The 22907-nt window shown below is 39.3% G+C and overlaps 1 protein-coding gene across 4 annotated transcripts in view; it reads right to left on the bottom strand.

Moving 5' to 3' along the window:
• LOC140726642 (progesterone receptor-like) overlaps positions 1–22907 on the bottom strand; it is a 299505-nt gene that overhangs the window by 34961 nt on the left and 241637 nt on the right. For all 4 annotated transcript variants that reach the window (XM_073043275.1, XM_073043276.1, XM_073043277.1 and 1 more), the window contains 2 exons: positions 21006–21150; positions 3227–3357 (listed from right to left, as the gene is read on the bottom strand). In XM_073043275.1, coding sequence (XP_072899376.1) covers positions 3227–3357; positions 21006–21150 — 276 coding nt within the window. The remainder of the gene's footprint in view (positions 1–3226; positions 3358–21005; positions 21151–22907) is intronic.

Genomic DNA, 22907 nt, shown 5'->3' with positions numbered 1-22907 from the left:
GAGTCCTTGAAAGTGAGTCTGTAGGTTGTGGAATCAGTTCAGAGTTGTGGTAAGTCAATTTATCTATGCTGTTTCAGGTGCCTAATGGTTGTGGGGTAATAACTATTCCTGAACTTGGTGGTGTGGGATCTAAGGCTCCTGTGCCTCCTGCCTGATGGCAGCAGCAAGAAGAGAGCATGGTTTGCTTTCTTGTGGCACAGCTGCTTGTAGATGTGTTCAACGGCAAGGAGGGCTTTTCCTCTGATGGACTGGGCTGTATCTACCATTCCCTGAAAACCTTTCCATTCTTGGGCATTGGTGTTTCCCTGCCACACCATGGTGCAACCAATTAGGATGCTCTCCACTGTATATCTGTAGAAGTTTTTCAAAGTTTTAGATGTTGAATCTACACAAACTTTTCTGAAATTAGAGGTGCTGTCGTGCATTCCTTGTGATGATACTTACATGTTGGTCCCAGGACAGATCCTATAAAAGGATAATGCTAAGGAACATAAAGTAAATAACTCTCTCCTCCTCTGATCCCCTATTGAGGACTGGATCATGAACTCCTGGTTTTTTCCTCCAGTAGTCAATAATCAGCTCTTTGGCTTTGTTGACGTTGAGCAAGAGGTTGTTGCTGAGGCACCATTCAACTGGATTTTTAATCTCCCTGCTATATGCAGATTCGTCAACACCCTTGACTTGGCTAACAACAGTGGTATTATTAGCAAACCTAAATACAAAATCGGAGTTATACATAGCCTCACAGTCATACTGTAGGTATAAAGCAAGTAAAGCTGGGGGCTAAGCATACAGCCTTGAGGTGCACCTGTGATGATAGTGTTTGTGGAGATGTTCTAGGATTTAAAGCTTTGTGATAAGTTTTTGAGTTGATGATAGTGCTGAATGCTGAGCTGTTGTCAATAAAGAGCATCCTGATGTATGCATCTTCATTGTCCAGATATTCCAGGGCTGAGTGAATAGCCATTGAAATGGTATCTGCTGTTGACCTGCAGTGACAGTAGGTAAATTGGAGTTGATCCAGCTCGCTTCTCAGTCAGGAGTTGATAATCTTCATGACCATCCTCCCAAAGCACTTTGTCACAGTAGATGTAAGTGCTACTGGACAATAGTCATTGAGGCAGGTTACCATGTTCTTTATGGGCATCTGTAAGATTAAAGCCTGCTTGAAGCAGGTGGGTATCTCAGACTGCTGAAGTGAGGGGTTGAAGATGTGGATCTCTAGAGATGAAGGGATGAAAGCATCTGATACTTCAAAGACTAGTATTACTTTTCTAGCCTCCTTTATCTCACAATTGACACTGTAGATAAACAAAATTGACATAACAAATATAAATGTTCAAAGATATTAATTATCTAAGGGTAAATTTTATGGGTTCATATATCCAGTGGTGGGAGGTAATGACTGGGCAGTAGTGTGGTGCTAATTATAACTTAGACTGATAGCTCTACATACCTGAGTGGCCCCGATATAAACGGAAAACCAAACCTGGCTGGATTTTCTAAAACATCTCTAACATCTGGATTCTCTAACATCTAAAACCATGGAATTTGGACGACTAATTATCTGATTTCTTCAGTAAAATTTCTTGTTAAAGGATTTCCTTAAATAGGCAATAATTGCAACAGAGAACAGAACTTATTTAAACCAAGAGCTCAATCGACTCTACCTAGTAGCACCATCAAAGAATAAGAAGTCATTGCATTTGTTGTGGGTTTTTACCTTGAGATTTTCTCAATGGTCAGGTTAATAATGCAATCAAGTGTCATAAGTCGGGTGTTGAATCAGGACCCAACTGCAGGACACAGACACTGGAGTCCCGGAAACAGGACGAGACGGAACCCAAGGACCAAGAACCTAAGGATGCAGTCGAGGCAGGGGAAGCAGGACCAGGACAAGGGACTGGGAACAAGGAGCCTGGGGTGGACTCTGAGCCTGAAACTGGACAAGGACCCAGAACCTGGGTCTTGCCTCGGGGTCAGACCTCCAAACCCAGGCGAGGACGTGTTGAGGCTTGAGGCTTGGGTCAAGGCTGGAGGCTGCAGGCTTGGTGCTTGGGGAACTCGGAGGCTGGAGCTAGGGGCAGACTAGGAACTGTACATCAACATGGAGCCAGGACTTATCCTCTGACAAGCCAGGACTCATCTTTAACAGGACACTGACATGTGACGGGACAGTACACAGACAGAGCCAGGACTTATCCATCGACAAGCCAGGACTCATCTTTAACAGGACACTGACATGAGACGGCACAGTACACAAACAGAGCCAGGACTTATCTATCGACAAGCCAGGACTCATCTTTAACAGGACACTGACATGTGACGGGACAGTACACAGACACAGAGCTAGGACTTATCCTCTAACAAACCAGGACTCATCTTTAACAGGACACTGACATGAGACGGGACAGTACACAAACAGAGCCAGGACTCATCCATCGACAAGCCAGGACTCATCTATAACTCCACACCAAGGTGGGGCAGGACCATCCATCAGGTAACAGCAGAACAGCCTGACTTACCCCACAGGGCAAGGACAGGAAGAGACGAACAGCAAGGAACAACAGACAGTTCCACCTCTGCATCAGGGTAGCTTTGAGTAGCCATTACAGCCAGCAGCCTTGGCTGGCTACGGAAACAACCGGATCACTACCTAGTTCAGAGTGGCTGACGGCCACCCAGCTGGCCCGGGAAACAGCTGAATCCATACCACAATGACCGCTCCGACTACTACCAGCAAGGCTCCCAGAAGCCACGGTTCTCCAACGCAGCCCCAAGGATGGCAAAAGTCCATTCTAGCCTTCCACCAGCCATCTGTGCCATGAGTATATTGACAAGACACCCCCAATACCAGGACCACTTATATTCCCAGTTCCAATATGAACCTCAGGTGTTTCTAGTTAAGTTCAACCGCAGCAAGGGGCCGCCGGAAAACCTAGAGTCCGGAGTCCGCGGACCAGACCACGGACTTTGGACTGAACCACCACATCAGGATGATTTCAAATGCTTAGAAATCAGAGGATAATTGACAATAATATGGCAAATCTAAGAAGCTAAGCTGACGGATGAATAGTAAAAAGGGCATTATAGCAGAGCACTTTTAAAGACCTAACCAGAAAATAATTCACAAGATGTACGAAGTTCCTGTGAGCCCATTCCAAAATACAATTCATAATGTAAATTTTATGCTGGTTGTTCAGCTTTGCAGCAGATCCACACTTACTTGTATTAAGGAGAATTAAGCTTTTCATGCATAAGAATTCCTCATGAGTCACTTGAAGTTGAATAAATTCTTGTGAGATTTGACACATTGCTATACACAGATCATACATTGCCGACTTCTGCATTCTTTGCCTGAAAGAGAAAGTCAACCAATTAATCTTCACATACAATAATGGTCATCTCCAACCTTCATTCCAACTGAAAAATAATGACAACCAGTTGCTTAGTCTTCCAGCCAGGGAGTTCTGGGTCTTTTTTTCTTAGGTCATTCAAGTACCCATAACAAATTGGAATTCATTGTGCACTTTTTACCCAGGTGGCATTTGTGGTCCACATCATCTAAAATAGAGTAAACTATGTGTAAAGCTGCTTTCGTGGCATTAAAGTCATTCCCATTTATTCCCCGGAAAAGGTTAGTCAGCATGTAGGGAATGTCCAGAGCTGCTGAGTGGGATGTGAAGAAAGTCTGAAGCTTGTCAGGAGCTTTTGACTCTATTAAAGTTGAGACTGACTTCTTCAGATTTCAAGATTTTCTGAGATCATTTGTGGAGAGAAAATGTAGAACTTTATTTTAACATAATAATATAACGATATAAGAAATAGGAGTAACACACAGCAGCTATGGAAAGGAATAAAGTGTTAAAGTTGCAAACCAAGACTCTTCATCTGACTCCTGATGAAGGGTCTCAGCCTGAAATCTCAACTCTTTATTCCTACCTGACCTGCTGAGTTCCTCTAACATTTTGTATGCGTTACTCTGGCTTTACTTTGAATTTTGTGAACTTTTAAAAAAATTGTAGTCTTACCTACCAGTGGAAGCAACTTGCCTGCCTCAATATCCTTTCATAATTTTGTATGTTTCTATAAGATTTCCTGTCATTTTTCTGAACTCCAGTGAATAAAGTCCAAGGTGACTCAGTTCCTTCTCATAAGCTAACCCTCTTGTCTCCAGGATTCAAAAGCCGGTATATATTTTCTTAAGTACATAAGTAAGGTGTGGTCTTACCAGTACCTGTACAGTTGTAGCATAACTTCCCTGCTCTTAAATTGATTGTTAAATTGCTAAATTTAACAATAAAGGCCAACACTCTATTTGCTTTCTTGATAACCTGTTTAACTTTTCACTATGCAATAATAAACTGATTTTTATTTTTTCTTCCCAAGTGGATGACCATACATTTACCAACATTGTATTCCATCTGCCATACCCTTGCTCATTCACGTAACCTATTGACCTCTCGCTCCAGACTCTCCACATACTCTGTACAATTTGCTTTTTCACACAATTTAGTATCATCAGCAGACTTAGATATGCTATAGTCAGTCCTCTCTTCCAAATTGTTAGTGTATATTGTCAACAGTTGCATGCAGAGCACCAACCCATGCAACACTGTTCTATACACACTGATTACCAACCAGAGAAACACCCATTTATCCCAACCCTCTCTCTTTTATTGTTTAACCAATTCTCTGTCCATGGCAACACATTATTCCCAACTCCCATCCCCAAACATCCTTACCTTATGGATTAGTGCGGCACCTTATTGAACACCTTCTGGAAATCCAAGAATATGATATCCACCTGTTTCCTTCTCAAACAGGAGAAAATCTGCAGATGCTGGAAATCCAAGCAACACACTGCCAAAGAGTCATGGCCCAAAACGTTGACTATACTTTTTTTTCCATAGATGCTGCCTGGCCTGCTGAGTTCCTCCAGCATTTTGTGTGTGTTTCCTGTTTCCTGTTTCCTTCTACCCACTTTGAGGAATTAAGTGTGCTCCCTTTAAAATGACCAGAGATACTTTGGTACCACCAATGTCCTGAGGATATTAGAGCTTTATTGAGTCAAGAAAATAATTGTTCCCAGGATCCACTCATCAAAATTAAAGCCCCTTCAATGAAGATAACACCAAAGATAGCTGCATGGATTTACTTATTTAGATATACAGTGCAGACAGGCCCTTCTGGTCCAATGAGCCTCACCAACCAATAGCCCATGTAGTTAACACTGGCCTAATCACAGGACAATCTACAATGATCAATTATCCTACTAATTGGTACATCTTTAGACAGTGGGAGAAAACTGGAGTACCTGGAGGAAACTCATGTGGACATGGGGAGAACATACCAACAGAAAGCTCCCAGCTGTACTACCATTGCGATAACCTCCGCACTACCATGACTCCCAAGCCCCTCTGCTACTGTGGTTCACAATGAGGATTCCATTATTACCACAAGCGCAGCAGGCTTTCTTGTGCATCTATGCCTTTAAAGGCCAGTTTCCCACTGATAAAATGGAATTCCTTTCCATTTGTAACTCAGACGGAGATAGTTAGCCGTGATTGTAAATTTGAGAAAATGTACAGCACAGAAAAACCCGTAGCGCTTATTTCCATTGCCAGCTACTCTCCGTAAGAGTAATTGAAGAGTTATCTCTAACAGAATGGGACTTCTGCTCAACCGTCTGATTTTCTCAGCCATTCAAGGGAAGGAGACAAATATTCCTTTTGGAGGCAGGTTGTCTTTTCAAGTGTTAAAAGTATTCCAATCCAATGCTCTGGTACAGAATCTGTAGCATAATCCAAGATCAGTTGAGTGAGTAGTGTTGAGGGACAAGAGACTGCAGATGCTGGAAACTGGTGCAAAAAGAAAACCGAACTGCTGGAGTAACTCAATGGCTCAGGCAACATCTATAGATGCAGCCGGACTTTCAATGTTTCAGGTTAAGATCCTGCATTAGGCTTAAGAGTGTAGAGGGGAGATAGTCAATACAGGGAGGTGATGTGAGGCAGGAGCTGGTCAACAGAAGGTGGGACGAGATGAGGAAGGGTTGATGCGCAGACGTAGACTGGTAGAGAGAGGGAATGGAGCAGAAGAGTCAGAGGCTGAAAGGGGCTGTTGAGACAATAAAGGGCTGCATGTTCTGGATTCTGATAAGCTGAAAAGTGGAAAACAATTGAGCAATGGATATAGGTGAGTTCAGGTCAGATTCGGTCAAATGTTGAGTACATTCCTATTCTAATGTGTCCAGGAAATTTGGAGATGGAAGAGGAAAGGTTCTCCAATGAAACCTACAGATGATTTAATGCAGCTATGGCCCTTGTGCCCAAACAACAACTCCCTGTGTATTATACACAGAATTAGCAGTTGCTTGGCTAAGCCTAGATTGATTAAGGATAGCACTGATTTATTAAAGGAAAATCATGTTTAACTACTTGAGAGAGTTATAAAAGAAGTGTATGATCATTACTGAAACATCATTGAAATGCTACAAGGGCACTTCCAAAAAACATTTGCTAAAATACTCTGTGCTTGCTTTCAAAAAGCTTCCTCAAGATTAGGAATTAAAAAGAGCTAGAACAATTGTGGATAGAAAATTACCCCAGTAAAAATAAAGAGGATTTTTTTTGGTTAAAGAGAAATGTTCTGTGGAAGTTCTCAGAGGAAAAAAATTGTATGCAGTGAATAATTAGGGTTTGGAATGCTCTGTAGTGGTAGTATTGGTAGTCATGGGTAATTGTGGCATTCCTATAGGACCTGAGGAGAGAAAAATAATTTGTAGGGTTCTTGGGAAAGGGTAGAGTATGGGACTAGTTACATTGGGCTTAAGTACAGCCAGTATGAACTTGACAATCTCCTTTGGTTTCATAATGATTCTGTGACTGTGTGACTAAATGGGTCCACTGCAACACATAAATTGCTATCTGAAGTACAAACTGACATAACTTATACCATTGCTCAGGATTTAAAGAAAATTAGAATAAGATCATTTTCTAAAGGCTGGTGTATGGCTGGTTTTACCATTTGAAGACGTGAAAATGTGTGTAATTTGCAAGATGATTGGTTTTGTAGACAAGATAGCCTTTACATTTCTGAATCCTCTTACTATTTTCTAAGTATTGTCAGCCTACTCTTTTCTTGTAGGAAATGTACTGAAAGTAGAGAAGGGGTCTCTCTATCTGGACATCATTTATTTCATTCAATCACATCAATCAAACTAGTCTTTTTCTCATTGTTATTTGCAGCATTGTTTTGTGTGGTCTTTGACAAAATATTTTTTGTGCAAAAATGTAACAAATTACTTTGCATTTGGATCTCTTCTGGGGAAAGTATGACCTGTACACAACGGATGGATTACACCTGAACACATGGGGGATAAATATCCTTATGGACAGATTTGCTGGAGCTGTTGGAGAGGGTGTAAAGTAACTTGGCAGGAGGATGGGAATTGGAGTGATAGGGCAGGGGATGGGGCAGTTGGAATACAAGTAGATGCAATGTGTGGAAGGATAAACAGATGACAGGGCAAAATTCCAGAATAAATAAAAGGACAAAAGGTTTAGAAAGGGAACAGAATCTAAGTTCTGGTAACATTAGAGCAAAATTGAAAAGGGTGACGAATGCAAGACTGAAGGTTATGAGAATCATTCTGGGAATGCATATGTTAACATATGAGGAGCATTTGTTGGCTCATGGCCTGTATTCACTGTAGTTTAGAAAAATGGTGGGGGCGGGGGCCTGATTGAAACCTCTCAACTATTGAAAGGACTAGATAAAGTGGACATAGAGAAGATGTTTCCTATAGTGGGAGAGTCTAGAATCAGAGGGCACTGGCTCAGAGTACAAGGTTGTCCCTTTAGAACAGAGGTGAGGAGGAATTTCTTTAGCCAGTAGGTAGTGAATCTATAGAATTCATTGACACAGATGGCTGAGGAAGCCAAGGATTGAGTACATTAAAGAGAAGGCTGATAGAGTCTTAATTAGTACGGACATCAAAGGTTACAGGGAGAAAGCAGGAGAATGGTGTGCAGAGGGATAATATATCAGCCATAGTGGAATGGTGGAACCAAATGGCAAAATGCTGTTCCTGTGTCTTATGGTCTTATGATCTTATAATAAGGTGACATGCGCCAAATAAAAGCATTGTCTTTCATCTGTTAATTGCTTTTGTGCAGCTTATCCAACATTATTAGGCACTTAACAGAATCAATAGCCAAATTTGCCCTTGGTACCTGTTCATTAACCTTCTCCCATGATGCAAATGGTCCCAAGTCACTGAGCAACTCGCTAATATAGCATGTTTGCTCATTCATAATGGGAGTGCAGCACTACTAGATCCAGCAAAATGTTTTTTTCTCTGTTAGGAAGAGTGGCAACTCAACATGGAAAAAATGAACAGAAGCTGTGTGTCCTGAAAACCTGAAATAAAACATCAACATTCTGAAATATTCAGCAGGTTACAGAACCTTTTCCTGATCTAGGCTTTTTGTCCTGATGCAGGGTCTCAGCCTGAAACATCGGTTCTTTATTCCCCTCCATAAATGCTGCCTGACCTGCTGTGTATCTCCAGCACTTTGTGTGTTTTACTCTGGATTTCCAGCATCTGTGGAATTTCTTGTGTTCTGGTCTACTGTATGTTAGAAATCCCAGACATCTTAACAATGTCCACTTGTCAAATTTCTGTGCGCTTTGCTTGAAGCTAAAAGAGTACATTTGTAAAGCCTTGTTCAAAGGGCAGAAAGGAATACTTTGCATGAATAAAAGCTTAACGGGCTTCCAGGTATTGATTTTAACCAATGTTTCGATGACAAATTCTGTATCTTCATCAGGGATGATGTCTGAGCATGTCTAGTCTAGTGGTATTTATAACCCCATCGTATAGTCCACATCTAATCAGTTTTTCACTCTCCCAGCTTGTTTATGATTAAATTCCAGTTTTTACTTACAGCGTATCTTCCACCTTTGTTAAAATCCTCTAGCTTTATTTCAATGGTTTCCCTTACCAGGTGGTCCCAAAAGCCGTTGGCATGGCGCAGTTGTTTTGTGCCATTGAAGCAATCCTATGGCCATTAAAAATGCAAAGTTTGCTTCTGCTGATTTTTCCAGGTAACCCAAATGGATACACCTCCTGTGCCCCTCAATGTGGGTTTCCACTGTGCATCATGCCTGGCCAATACATGCTACCCTGCATTCACAGGGAATCCTGTAAATACCAGCTATCCTGAGTCCCGGTTCATCCTTGACTTAAGCTGTGATTTGAGTTTCTTTATGGGTTCCTAGACGGTATTAATCTGATATTTCTTCAGGATCCCAGCAATCCTCCCAGAAACCATGGAAATTTAGGGAAGACAGGCAGTAGCAACGGGTTCCTCCTTGTTGTTAGGTTTTTGTTTTCTTCATCAGCCCTTTTAAGGGCTTGATTAATTAACTTCACCTTGTAGCTGTTCTGTAGGAACTACGTGAGTTTCCTCATGGAGACTCTCTGAGTCTGAAATAGTTTTTGCACGGTTAAACAAAGTAGAATGAACCGCTCTATGTTGGGAGGTAGGATGGAGGCTGTTATAGAGGAAGTACATTGATGTAAAGGTGCGTTCAAAAGAAACAATGGTACCTTTATCAAACCTTGACTCCGGAGGACATAATGGTCAGTTCCCATTTGGTGTCCCTGTTCACAAGAGTTCCCATCAGCTTAGTGCTTCTGTGTTCAAGGTTTGATAATAGTACCATTGACATTTTTGAACACACTCTTATATCATCTCTCTCTATAAGGGGAATTACAATGAGCAAATGGAGGGAGTAGCCCTTGTCACCGACTATTGCTAATTTCTACATAGAGAACTTTGAGGAGAGGGCTCTGAGATCAGTGCCCTCATGCCCCAAATGCTTCTTCAGATATGTTGACGACATCTTCATAGTGGGCTCATGGAATCCAACAGTTCCATGACCATCTGAACAGTGTACATACAAACATTCAATTTACAATGGAAATGGAGAAGAATGGTTGCCTCCCATTCCTGGACATTCCAATACAATGGAAACCGGAAGGTAGCCTCAGATATGGATCTATTAGAAAGCCACTCACACTGACTTCTACCTCAACAATAACAGCCACCATCACGCCTCCCAACATAGAGTTGTTCTCCTGTCACTACCGCCTGTCTTCCCTTTATTTCCATGGTTTCTGGACGGATCACCAGGATCCTGAAGAAGTACCAGTTTAATACCATCCACAAACCCGCAAGGAAGCTGAAATCCCAGCTTATGCAGGTCAACTATGACCTGGGACTCAGGATGGCTGACATTCACAGGATTCCCTCTGGATGTGGAGCAGCGGATATCCACCATAGGGGACACATGGCAGAAACCCACATCAAAGAGCACAGGAGGTATGTCTGTTTGGGTAACCCAGAGAAATTGGTGGTAGCAGAGCACTGCATTCATAATGCTATAGGATTGACTTCAAAGGCACAAAGCTACTGTACCATGTCAACAGCTTTTGGGGCTGTATGCCTTTCTGTAACTGTCAAAGAATGAATCCCTCTGCAGGAGACCAGATTAAATATTCTTTTCACCTACAGCAATGATATCCAAAGTTAATGTGTAATATTATTACTATTGGGTTGTGAGGTCAACGCTGTCCTCAAATATTAATTCCAAGACAACAATATTAATTTAGGTTTTATATATACAATAACTGGTGAATCATTCAGGATGACCAACAGTTTCCTTTCATTCCCAACTAACCAGCTTTAGACAACTTTTAAATGTACTGTATATGTGGTCTCTATCAGCTAGAGTTTACTCAACTGAAGCCCACTATGGATTTTCTTTTGCCGAGGCAAATAAAATGTACTGAAAGAAGTGTAAGCTAGTGAAGGAGATTAGTATAAATGAGTAATACAGGTTTATAAATAACAGGTTTATAGACAGCAATTTGCGATACCTCTTAATCCATCCAAGGGATTTGACTCTCTTTTGTTACCCCTTTCCTTTATCTTGTCTATTTTCCTTCATTTTGGAAAAGCTGGTAATTTTGTTCAAAAATAGTTTAAATCTTTCTGAAATAGTTTTGACCTTCCCATCATTTAACTTTTCCAAGCAACCTAAGGTGAACGCCTTATTCATACTTCCAAAGTACTGTTCGTGTGTGGCTCAAAATGAATAGAAAACAATGTCAATAACATGGTTGGGTCTCTATACTATCTGCATAATATCCTCATATAAACTGTCCCTGGTTGTCTGCCAGCCTGGATTACATTTCCTGTTTGGAAAATACCAGGTAAGTAGATTCCTGGCACTCCAGAGGTTTTCCAAGACACAGAATCAGCTCCATCAGAGATCCTGCAACAGCCATTGCCACCCTCAAAGATTTTGAAGAGCTTATAAGTTTTTAGTGATATCAAAAATACATAGCAATATGACCCAAGTATAAAAAAGAACAAATATTATTTATAAATTAACATGTACTAAAATTATTAAATGGAAAATATTGTGAGCATCACTGTGTCATGATTGAAAGATCATAATTGGAAGCTTAACATCAAAGGAAGCACATTGCATCAAAAAGCCAGACAGGTAGGCAGAGGTCTGGCTTTATTGGTAAAATATGAAATCATTTAATTAGAAAGAGGTGACATGAAATTGGAATTTGCAGAATCCTTTTGGGCAGAGTTAAGAAACTGCAAGGACCAAGAGACCCTGAAGAACTTATATACAGGCCTCTGAACAGCAGCCAGGATGTGGGCTACAGATTACAATGGGAAATAGCATGTAAAGAGGGCAATGTTACATGCCCTCATGGGGGGATTTCAATATGCAGATAGATTTGGAAAATTTGGTTAGTGTTGGACCTTGAGAGAGAGAATTTGTAGAAGGCTTACAAGACGTTTTTTTAGAGCAGCTTGTGGTTGAGCCCACTAGGGGATCTTTGATTCTGGTTTGGGTATTGTGTAATGAACTAGATTTAATTAGGGAGATTAAGGTAAAGGAAGCCTTAGGAGACAGTGATCATAATATGATAGAATTCACCCTGCAACTTGCGAGAGAGAATCTAAAGTCAGATGTATCAGTTTTACAATGGAGTAAAGGGAATTATAGAAGCACGAGAGAGGAGCTGGCTAGATTTGATTGGAAGAGTACACTCAAGGGATGATGGCAGAGCAGCAATGGCTGTAGTTTCTGGGAGCAATTCGGAAGGTGCAGGATAAATGCAGTACATCCCAAGTAAGAAGTATTCTAAAGGCAGGATGATGCAACTGTGGCTGACAAGAGAAGTCAAAGAGAGGGCATATACTGTAATAGAGCAAAAATTAGTGGAAGTTAGAGGGCTGTGAAACTTTTAAATACCAACAGAAAAAAGCCACAAGGAGACTAAAGGTAAAATCTGAAGGTAACACAGCCAATAATATCCATGTGGATACAGAAGTTTTTTCAGATATATAAAGAGTAAAAGAAAGGTGAGAGTAGACATTGGACCACTGGAAAATGACACTGGAGTGATAATAGTGGGTGCTGAGGAAGTGTCAGTTGACAGACAGACAGACATACTTTATTGATCCCGAGGGAAATTAGGTTTTGTTACAGTTGATCCAACCAAGAATACTGTAGAAATACAGCAATATAAAACCATAAATAATTAAATAATAACAAGTAAATTATTCCAAGTGGAAATAAGTCCAGGACCAGCCTATTGGCTCAGGGTGTCCGACACTCTGAGGGAGGAGTTGTAAAGTTTGATGGCCACAGGCAGGAATGACTTCCAATGACGCTCAGTGTTGCATCTCGGTGGAATGAGTCTCTGGCTGAATGTACTCCTGTGCCTATCTAGTACATTATGGAGTGGATGGGAGACATTGTCCAAGATGGCATGCAACTTGGACAGCATCCTCTTTTCAGACACCACCGCCAGAGAGTCCAGTTCCACCCCCACAACATCACTGGCCTTACAAATGAGTTTGTTGATTCTGTTGGTGTCTGCTACCCTCAGCCTGCTGCCCCAGCACACAACAGCAAACATGATAGCACTGGCCACCACAGACTCATAGAACATCCTCAACATCGTCCGGCAGATGTTAAAGGACCTCAGTCTCTTCAGGAAGTAGAGATGGCTCTGACCCTTCTTGTAGACAGCCTCAGTGTTCTTTGACCAGTCCAGTTTATTGTCAATTCGTATCCCCAGGTATTTGTAATCCTCCACCATGTCCACACTGACCCCTTGGATGGAAACAGGGGTCACCGGTGCCTTAGCCCTCCTCAGGTCCACCACCAGCTCCTTAGCCTTTTTCACATTAAGCTGCAGATGATTCTGCTCACAACATGTGACAAAGTTTCCCACTGTAGCCCTGTACTCCGCCTCATCTCTCTTGCTGATGCATCCAACTACGGCAGAGTCATCAGAAAACTTCTGAAGACGGCAAGACTCTGTGCAGTAGTTGAAGTCTGAGGTGTAGATGGTGAAGAGAAAGGGAAACAGGACAGTCCCCTGTGGAGCCCCAGTGCTGCTGACCACTCTGTCTGACACACAGTGTTGCAAGCGCACATACTGTGGTCTGCCAGTCAGGTAATCAATAATCCATGACACCAGGGAAGCATCCAGCTGCATCACTGTCAGCTTCTCAGCCAGCAAGGCAGGGTGGATGGTGTTGAACACACTGGAGAAGTCAAAAAACATGATCTTCACAGTGTTCGCCGGCTTGTCCAGTTTGGCTTAGACTCGGTTCAGCAGGTAGACAATGGCATCCTCAACTCCTAGTCGGGGCTGGTAGGCGAACTGGAGGGGGTCTAAGTGTGGCCTAACCATAGGCCGGAGCTGCTCTAGAACAAGTCTCTCCAGGGTCTTCATGATGTGGGAGGTCAATGCCACCGTTCTGTAGTCATTGGAGCCACTGGGGCGCAGCGTCTTCGGTACAGGGACGAGGCAGGACGTCTTCCACAGCACAGGAACCCTCTGGAGACTTGGGCTCAGGTTGAAGACATGGTGAAGTACTCCACATAGCTGGGGGGCACAGGCTTTGAGCACCCTGGGGCTGACACCATCCGGGCCTGCAGCCTTGCTTGGGTGGAGGCATTTCAGCTGTCTTCTCACCTGTTCAGCTGTGAAGCCCACCGTGGTGGTTTCAGGTGTGGGAGGGGTGTAGTCATGAGAGCAGGGTGGGGGGGGGTTGTGAGGAGGGGTAGGAGGGGAGAGTGGAGTATGTGTTGGTTGGGGGCCGACAACAGTTGAACACAATAAGTATCTTACATCAGCCTTCACTGTGGAAGACTTTAGTGGTATGCCAGAAGTTCGAAGGTGTCAGAGGGTAGAAGAAAGTGCAGTTACTATCACTATGTTCTCCGGGAAACTGAAAAGTCTGAAGGTAGATGAGTCACCTGGACCAAACTGACCATCCCACTGGGTTCTGAAAGAGGTAGCTTGAGACATTGTGGAGGCATTAGTAATGATCTTCCAAGAAACACTAGATTCTGGAATGGTTCCAGTGGGCTGGACAATTGCAAATGTGACTCCACTCTTTAAGGAGGCAGGGAGATGGAAGAAAGTAAATCATAGGCCAATTAGCCAGACCTCAGTGGATGTGAAGACTTTAGAGTTGATAATTAAGGATGTAGTTTCGGGGTACTTGGAGGCAGATGATAAAATAGACTGAAGTCAGCATGGTTTCCTTAAAGGAAAATCTTGCTTAACAAATCTGTTGGAATCATTTGAGGAAATAACAAACAGGACAGACAAAGGAGAATCAGTGTATGTTGTGTACTTGAATTTTCAGAAGGCCTTTGACAAGGTGCCGCTCATGAGGTTGCTTAATGAGTTAAGAGACCAAGGAAAGATACTCACATGGATAGAGCTTTGGGTGATTGGTAGGGGGCAAATGAGCCTTTTCAGATTGGCTGCTGGTGACTGTCATTTTTCTTTGGGGGTCAGTATTGGGAGCACTTCTTTTTACAGTGTATGTCAATGATTTGGATGAAGGAAACAGGGAAGCTGCAGAAGCACTTTGACAGATTAGGAGAATGGGCAAAGAAGTGGCAAATGGAATACAGTGTTGGGAAGTGTATGGCCATGCACTTTGGTCGAAGGAATAAAAGCAGAGACTATTTTCTAACCGAGCAGAAAATACAAAAATCTGAGGTGCAAAGGGAATTGGAAGTACAGTACTTGTGCTAGATGCCCTAAAGGTTAATTTGCAGGTTGAGTCGGTGGTGAAGAAGGCAAATGCAATGCTAGCATTCATTTTGAGAGGACTAGGATATAAAAGCAAGGATGTAATGCTGGGGTTTTATAGGGCCTCACTTGGAGTATTGTGAGCAGTTTTGGGCTGCTTATTTAAGAAAGGAGGTGCTGAGATTGGAGAAGTTTCAGAGGAGGTTCATGAGAATGATTCCACGAATTATTCCAGGCTTATCGTATGAGGAGGTATTGATGGCTCTGGGCTTTTACTCACTGAAATATAGAAAAATGAAGGGGGATCTTATTGAATGTTGAAAGGCCTAGATAGAGTGGATGTGGAGAGGAAATTTCCTAAGGTGGAGGAATCCAGGATCAGAGGCCACAGCCTCAGAATACAGGGCCATCCATTTAGATAGAATGGAAATTAGGTGTGATTTCTTTAGCCAGATGTTGGTGAATCTGTGGGATTTGTTGTCAAAGATGGCTATGGAGACCAGATCATTGAGTGTATTTAGAGCGGAGGTTGATACATTCTTGATCGGTCAAGGTGTGAAAAGTTATGGGGAGAGGGCAGGAGATAGAGATTGAGAGGGAAATGGTTCAGTCATGATGAAATGGCAGAGTTGGCTTGATGGGCCGAATAGCCTAATTTGCTCCTAAGTCTTATGGTCGTATAAACTAAAGTAAAATATTTTAAGTACTTACCTGTGCTTTGCTTCTACCAAAAGGGTAACAGTACCTTTTAAATGAATGGAGCTACCTTCCTCAAGTCAACCCACCCTACCTAGATCAGATGCAAAGTGCCTTCAGTTACATTGTGCAGCTCATCCTTATTCCACTCAGCAGGCCCTCAGATGTACTAAAATCTAATGTAAAACTTGAGTCAGAACTCCACAAATACCCATACAAATGCAAAATCTCATCACAATTTGAACCAGGAATGGGTTCATTAGAAGTCGGCTCAACTTAGTCAATAATGGGGGGACGTCACGTGATGACATAGGATCGAGACATGGAAATCCAGCTCTCCCGTAAAAAAACAGTAAAATAACGTTTAAGTGAAGAAAAGTTAGTAAATACTTTTTAAAAGCCACTTATAAACTATTCAGGATTGTCTTAAAATATGCCTCCTAAACAGAAGAAGAAGAAAACTACTACTTTGAAGACAACACAAGTTGGAAAAGAATCAAGGCTGGTCGCTATGAAAGAGCCTCGGGCTCAACTGCATTTTACCTCTGGCGATACAGAACAGGAAACAGCGGCAACATCAACCATTTCCAAAAAAAAAGAGCAACAGGAATTGCGCATGCATGAAGGAAAGGGCATGTGAAACACGAGCAACCCAAACTACAAATCTCAGCTATGATTGGAACTGAAAGTGAAAGTGAAGATGAGGTGGAATCAGATTCTCTGGATAAATCAGATGAAGATGAAGAGACAAACAAAGAAGAGCAACAGGAAGCGGTTGGAGGTGATGGAGACATAAGAAAAACTTTGGTGCAAATAATGCATGAATTAAAAGCATTAAAAGTAATAAAAATATATTAAAATATGAAGATTATGTTTGATAAAATGATGAAATGACAGGACAAAATGGACAAGAAAATTAAAAACTTGGAGGAAACAATGGGACACACCATTGATAGAGTGAATAAAATGGAAGATAATATTTCTGCCTGGACATCAGAAAGAAAACAGTTGTTGGAAAAAGTGGATGTGCTTGAAAATTTTAGTAGACGAAACAATATTAAGATTGTTGGACTTAAAGAAGGTATAGAGGGAGAGGATCCAATAATTTTTTTTCAAAAATGGATCCCAGAAATTTTGGAAATGAAAGAAGGAACCCAGTTAATTGAAATTGAAAGGGCTCACAGAGTCTTAAGACCAAGACCTCAAGTTGATCAAAACCCACGATCAATCTTGATAAGATGCTTAAGATATCAAGATAAAGAAAAGATCCTGAAGGCGGCTGCCCAACATGCCAGAAAGAGAAATCGGCCATTGATGATAGAAGGGAAAACAGTTCTTTTCTATCCTGATATAAGTTATGACCTTTTGAAGAGAAAGAAGGAATTTAACCCAGCAAAAAAAGTTTTATGGGAAAAGGGTTATAAATTTATAATGCGTCACCCGGCAATCCTGGTAATTTTTTTGGATGACGGAAAAAGAAGATTTTTTACTGATTATCGGGATGCAGAAGAATTCGCACAAGAACTCCCAAATATTTGCTAATTACAGTCAAAGATTTAAAAGTGAAACGGATTAAAGATGAAGACAGGGACAGTGAATGGAAATGATGGATGTTTATGGACGGAACAATATTTAAATATATTCTTAATTATATGATACGGGGGGAGAAAGGTTAAAATTTGAGAAATATTAATCGAGAGTAGTGATATTTTTTTTCTTGTATATATACTTTTTTATGTTACGGGGGAGCTGGGGGAACTTCGGATTGATTGCTACAGGGTTCATGTGTGTAATCATGGTGATTGCCATGACCCATACAACGGAGGGGGGTAATATTGTGTTTTTTTTCATTCACAACATTAGTAGGGGGGTATTTTGTTATTTTTTTCTTTATAATCTACTTTTCTTTTATCTTTCTTTCTTTGCCTGGACAATTGGGGGGGAGACACATAGCAACATGAAGAATTTTAAAAGGATTCCCCAACGTACTACGAAAGTTGAAAGATTAGGTATTATTATAGATTGGAGTAACCCTATTAAAAATAATGACTAATTTACTGAATTTTTAAAGTTTTAATGTTAATGGGCTTAATGGACCGGTGAAAAGAAAAAGAATTTTAACATATATTAAGAAAATGAAAATAGATATAGCTTTTTTACAAGAAACACACTTAACAGAGATAGAACAACAGAAATTAAAGAGAGATTCAGTTGGAAATGTTATCGCAGCTTCCTTTAATTCAAAGGCGAGGGGAGTTGCAATTTTGGTTAATAAAACTTTACCAATTAAAATACAAAATGTATTAATTGATTCTGCGGGGAGATATGTAATTATACATTGTCAAATTTTTTCAGAACTATGGACTCTTATGAATATTTATGCACCAAATGAAAATGATGTAAAATTTATACAAGAGGCCTTTTTGAATTTGGCTGATGCACATGACAAAATATTAATAGGTGGAGATTTTAATTTTTGTTTAGACCCAGTTTTAGATAGATCAACAAAGGTTGTTACAAAATCAAAAGTAGCAAAATTAACTTTATCATTGATGAAAGATTTAAATTTGATTGATATATGGAGAAGAATTAATCCAAAAGAAAGAGATTATTCATTTTATTCAAATAGACATAAAACTTATTCAAGGATAGATTTTTTCTATTATTAATGAATATTCAAGACAGAGTGAAAAATATGGAATATAACACAAGAATATTGTCAGATCATTCCCCCTTGATAATGACAAAGATAATGATGGATATAGAGGAATCAATTTACAGATGGAGATTTAATTCAATATTATTACAACGTCAAAATTTTTGTGATTTCATGAAAAAGCAGATTCAGTTTTTTTTAGATACAAATTTACATTCAGTTGATGATAAATTTATAGTATGGGAAGCAATGAAGGCATATTTGAGAGGTCAGATAATAAGTTATACTTCTAAAATTAAGAAGGAATATATGGTAGAAACAGATCAATTGGAGAAAGAGATTATAAAATTAGAAAAAGAATCTCAAAGATATATGACAGAAGAAAAAAGAAGACAACTTGTTAACAAGAAGTTACAATATAATACACTTCAGACATACCGAACAGAAAAAGCAATTATGAGAACTAAACAGAGATATTACGAACCAGGTGAAAGATCACACAAGATTCTTGCTTGGCAGTTAAAAACAGACCAGACTTCTAAAATGATAAATGCAATTAGACCAAGTGTAAATAAAATTACTTATAAACCTTTAGAAATTAATGAAATTTTAAAGAATTTTTATTCTGAACTGTATCAATCAGAATTACAAAATGATAATGTTGAATTAGAAAGGTTTTTTTTTATCACAAATAACTCTTCCAAAATTGAATTCAGAAGAACAGAAGGGATTAGATATGCCTTTTACTCGAAGAAGCTCTAGGATCACTTCACAGTAATAAATCCCCAGGAGAAGATGGTTTTCTGCCCGAATTTTACAAAAAGTTTAAACATTTACTAATGCCTCCTTTTATGGAGCTAATACACCAAGCGGAAAGAACGCATAAACTTCCAGAATCTTTTTCGACAGCTATTTTAATAGTATTGCCAAAAAAAGACAGATCTTTTAAAGCCAACATCATATAGACCTATTTCTTTGTTGAACACCAACTATAAAATAATAGCAAAAATTTTATCTAATAGATTATCTAAATACTTACCAAAATTAATACATATGGATCAAACAGGATTTATCAAAAATAGACAATCGGTAGATAATGTAACTCGGTTACTTAGTATAATTCATTTGGCACAAAAGAGGGAAGAAATGAGTGTGGCAGTTGCTTTAGATGCAGAAAAAGCACTTGATAGATTGGAATGGGATTTTTTATTTAAGGTATTGGAAAAGTATGGATTAGGAAAATCTTTTATAAAATGGACTAAAACCTTAAATACTAATCCCAAAGCTAAAGTAATGACAAATGGTCAAATTTCAACATCATTTCAGTTAACAAGGTCAACTAGACAAGGTTGTCCATTATCACCTGCTTTATTTGTGTTGGTGATAGAACCATTAGCTGAATTAATTAGAACAGACCCAGATATTATGGGTTTCAGAGTTAACCAGGAGGAATATAAGATTAATTTATTTGCTGACGATGTTTTGCTTTATTTAACAAACCCATTGTATTCACTGCGTAAATTATCTTCTAGATTGGAAGAATATGGGAAAATATCAGGCTACAAAATAAATTGGGATAAAAGTGAAATTCTACCCCTTACTAAAGGAGATTATAGTCAATGTCAATTAATAACTCAATTTAGATGGCCGATAAATGGTATAAAATATTTAGGTATAAGAGTTGATAATGATATAAAGAATTTATATAAATTAAATTATTTACCATTATTGAAAAAAATTCAAGAAGATCTTCATAAATGGATGATGTTACCAATAACATTAGTAGGCAGAGTAAATGCTGTAAAAATGAATGTATTCCCTAGATTACAATATTTATTCCAAACACTACCAATACAATTACCGCAGAAGTTTTTTCAAGAGTTAAATAAATGTATGAGGAAGTTCCTTTTGAAAAGTAAGATGTCAAGAATATCGTTGGAAAAATTGATATGGAAATTTGACCTAGGAGGATTACAACTTCCAAACTTTAAAAATTATTATAAAGCAAATCAACTTAGATTTATTGCATCTTTTTTTGATGAAGATAAACTGGCATGGATTAGAATAGAACTAGATAAAATAGGAGAAAATATACCAGAAGATTTTATATATAAGTGGGAATCTAAATGGATACGGGAAAAGAAAGAATCTCCTATATTAAAACATTTGATTGATTTATGGAATCTTTATTAGCAAAGAGACCTTTAATTCAAAATAAACTTATTCCTTTTACAATGGATAACCAATTTTTATACAATTGGTTTCAAAAAGGGATTAGATATATAGGAGATTGTTTTGAAGGAGGTATATTAATGTCATTTGATCAATTAAAGAATAAATATAAAATATCAAACTTAGTCAATAATGACCAGACTGTTACTTCAGACTTCAAATCATAACCTTTGAATATGCAAGCTGCAGTTAAATAAACAGATCCATGACACCAAATTTGTATAAATTTAGGGAAAACAAAAGGATGCATTTACTCACTCGTTAAAAATCAGATCTGGAGCAAAGTACAGCATTTTTCCTTTGACGTGCTTATATGACCGCCATCCCATTGCAAATACCAGCAAGCCCATCCATGAGAACCGAATAAGGGTCATTTGGTCATCTATATGCAGGTTCCGAAATCCTGTAAGTACATAAGGCAATGTTAAAAAGAAATGTTCTTGTTGCTAGCACTATTGACAGGAATGTACAGTATGTATAGTTTAATAAAACTTACACTTGCTTTTAGAGCCAATAAATCATCACACTTTACCACTCCTCTGAGGGTAATTTATTAAAACTGATGGTTTACTCACCTGCAATTCAGAGCAAATTAATTTAACTTGATAGAAGTCCCATTGATCTGAAGTCTTTACTTCTAAAGGCTGAAATTATGGCTCTGATAATTTTCAAAAAAATTCCACCTTTTTCTCACTACACTCATCTAATAATGATTATTTAAACTTATCTAAAATAGCATAGTTAGTGGTTATTGTTACAATAAGCAAGCTTTACCCTTTGTGCCATCTTGGCTTTGGAAGCAGTAAGATGCAGTGTTTCTTGTCCAACTGATTTCAAATATTTCCACTGCAGAAAGGCCATGAAATTCCCTCATTTTAGTGAGGGTTGTATACTCAGGAGTTATTACTATGTTTCATTTCCAATTACTAAATGCCACTTTCTTCCACAATTTTAAATACAGTGGATTCCAGTTGTTTGGGACTCATCAGGACCAGTACATTTTGGTCTAATTATGCAACTGTCCCAATTAACTGAAGTTCATGGAAATAGCTTAGAAAGGGTATAAAAAATTCAGCAACTATTTAACTGAGTAACAAATTATGTATTTAAATGAAATACAGAACAAATTAGAACTCTACCAAAACTAATACAGTGTATAAGTTCCTATTATTTACTGACTGAGGAATACATCCAATGTATGCTGCCATGTTCTTTTGATTGACTGTAAGTAAACAAAACCAGCGCATACTCCTAGAACAAATAATGGACTGCCTTCGACAATGGTTTTGATGATTGCATCCTCCAATCTTCTTTTTCATTATAACATGCAAGATGCTTGCTGATACCTTCAAATTCTTCGTAGTTCCTAACTTATTGAAGTAGTGAAATAATTTCATTTTCACTCCTGGCAATTTCTGGCATCTCCAAGACTAAATGCTTGAAACAGCAGTGAGCAAAACAGTACTGAATTGACTTACTGCTGATTTTCTTGCCAACAATCTGTGACAACAATCACTGTTTTTTGAACACAAGCACACAAATGTGATACTGTATAAAAACTCTAAGCAGAGTGTAGTGTCTAACGGCCACACAACGTGCATGCCACTGACACTAGTTAGAAACTGTTTGATGGCAGTCTCCAGTCCCAATTAAGTGGCACAATGTTCCAAGTAAGCAAACGGAATCTCAGCTATTTTCTTGATTTGTTTTTGTTCTTTAAGAGTTGTCCCAATTAAGAGGCTGCCCTGATTAACCAATGGCTCAATTATCTGGAATCAACAGTATTAATTACATATTAAGACCTGGAGAGAACTGGATCAGCACTGACCTGGTACTTACATGGTATCCTCATGGAATATAGATCCATGCAAGATGTTAGAAGTGGTATAAAGCACACTAATGTTCATTAATTAATATTTTTGTTGAATTTTTCTGCAGAAAGTGACATATAATAATTGGAAATGTGACGTAGTGGTAATTCTAAGTACACAATCTTTACTAATATGAGGGCCCTAAATTAAAATGAGCAGCAATGCCTCTTTACAATGGTATATAGCATGAGGTATAGGGCAACAAGAAACTGTGGGATGGCATGGAGATTACAGGTTGTATCTTTACAGTACATCTGTTTCTTAATCACAATAGGGCATGCAATTATTG

Source organism: Hemitrygon akajei, chromosome 4 (genome assembly GCF_048418815.1).
Source record: "Hemitrygon akajei chromosome 4, sHemAka1.3, whole genome shotgun sequence".
Lineage (NCBI taxonomy): Eukaryota > Metazoa > Chordata > Chondrichthyes > Myliobatiformes > Dasyatidae > Hemitrygon > Hemitrygon akajei.
This window is presented reverse-complemented; position numbering and strand designations above follow the sequence as displayed.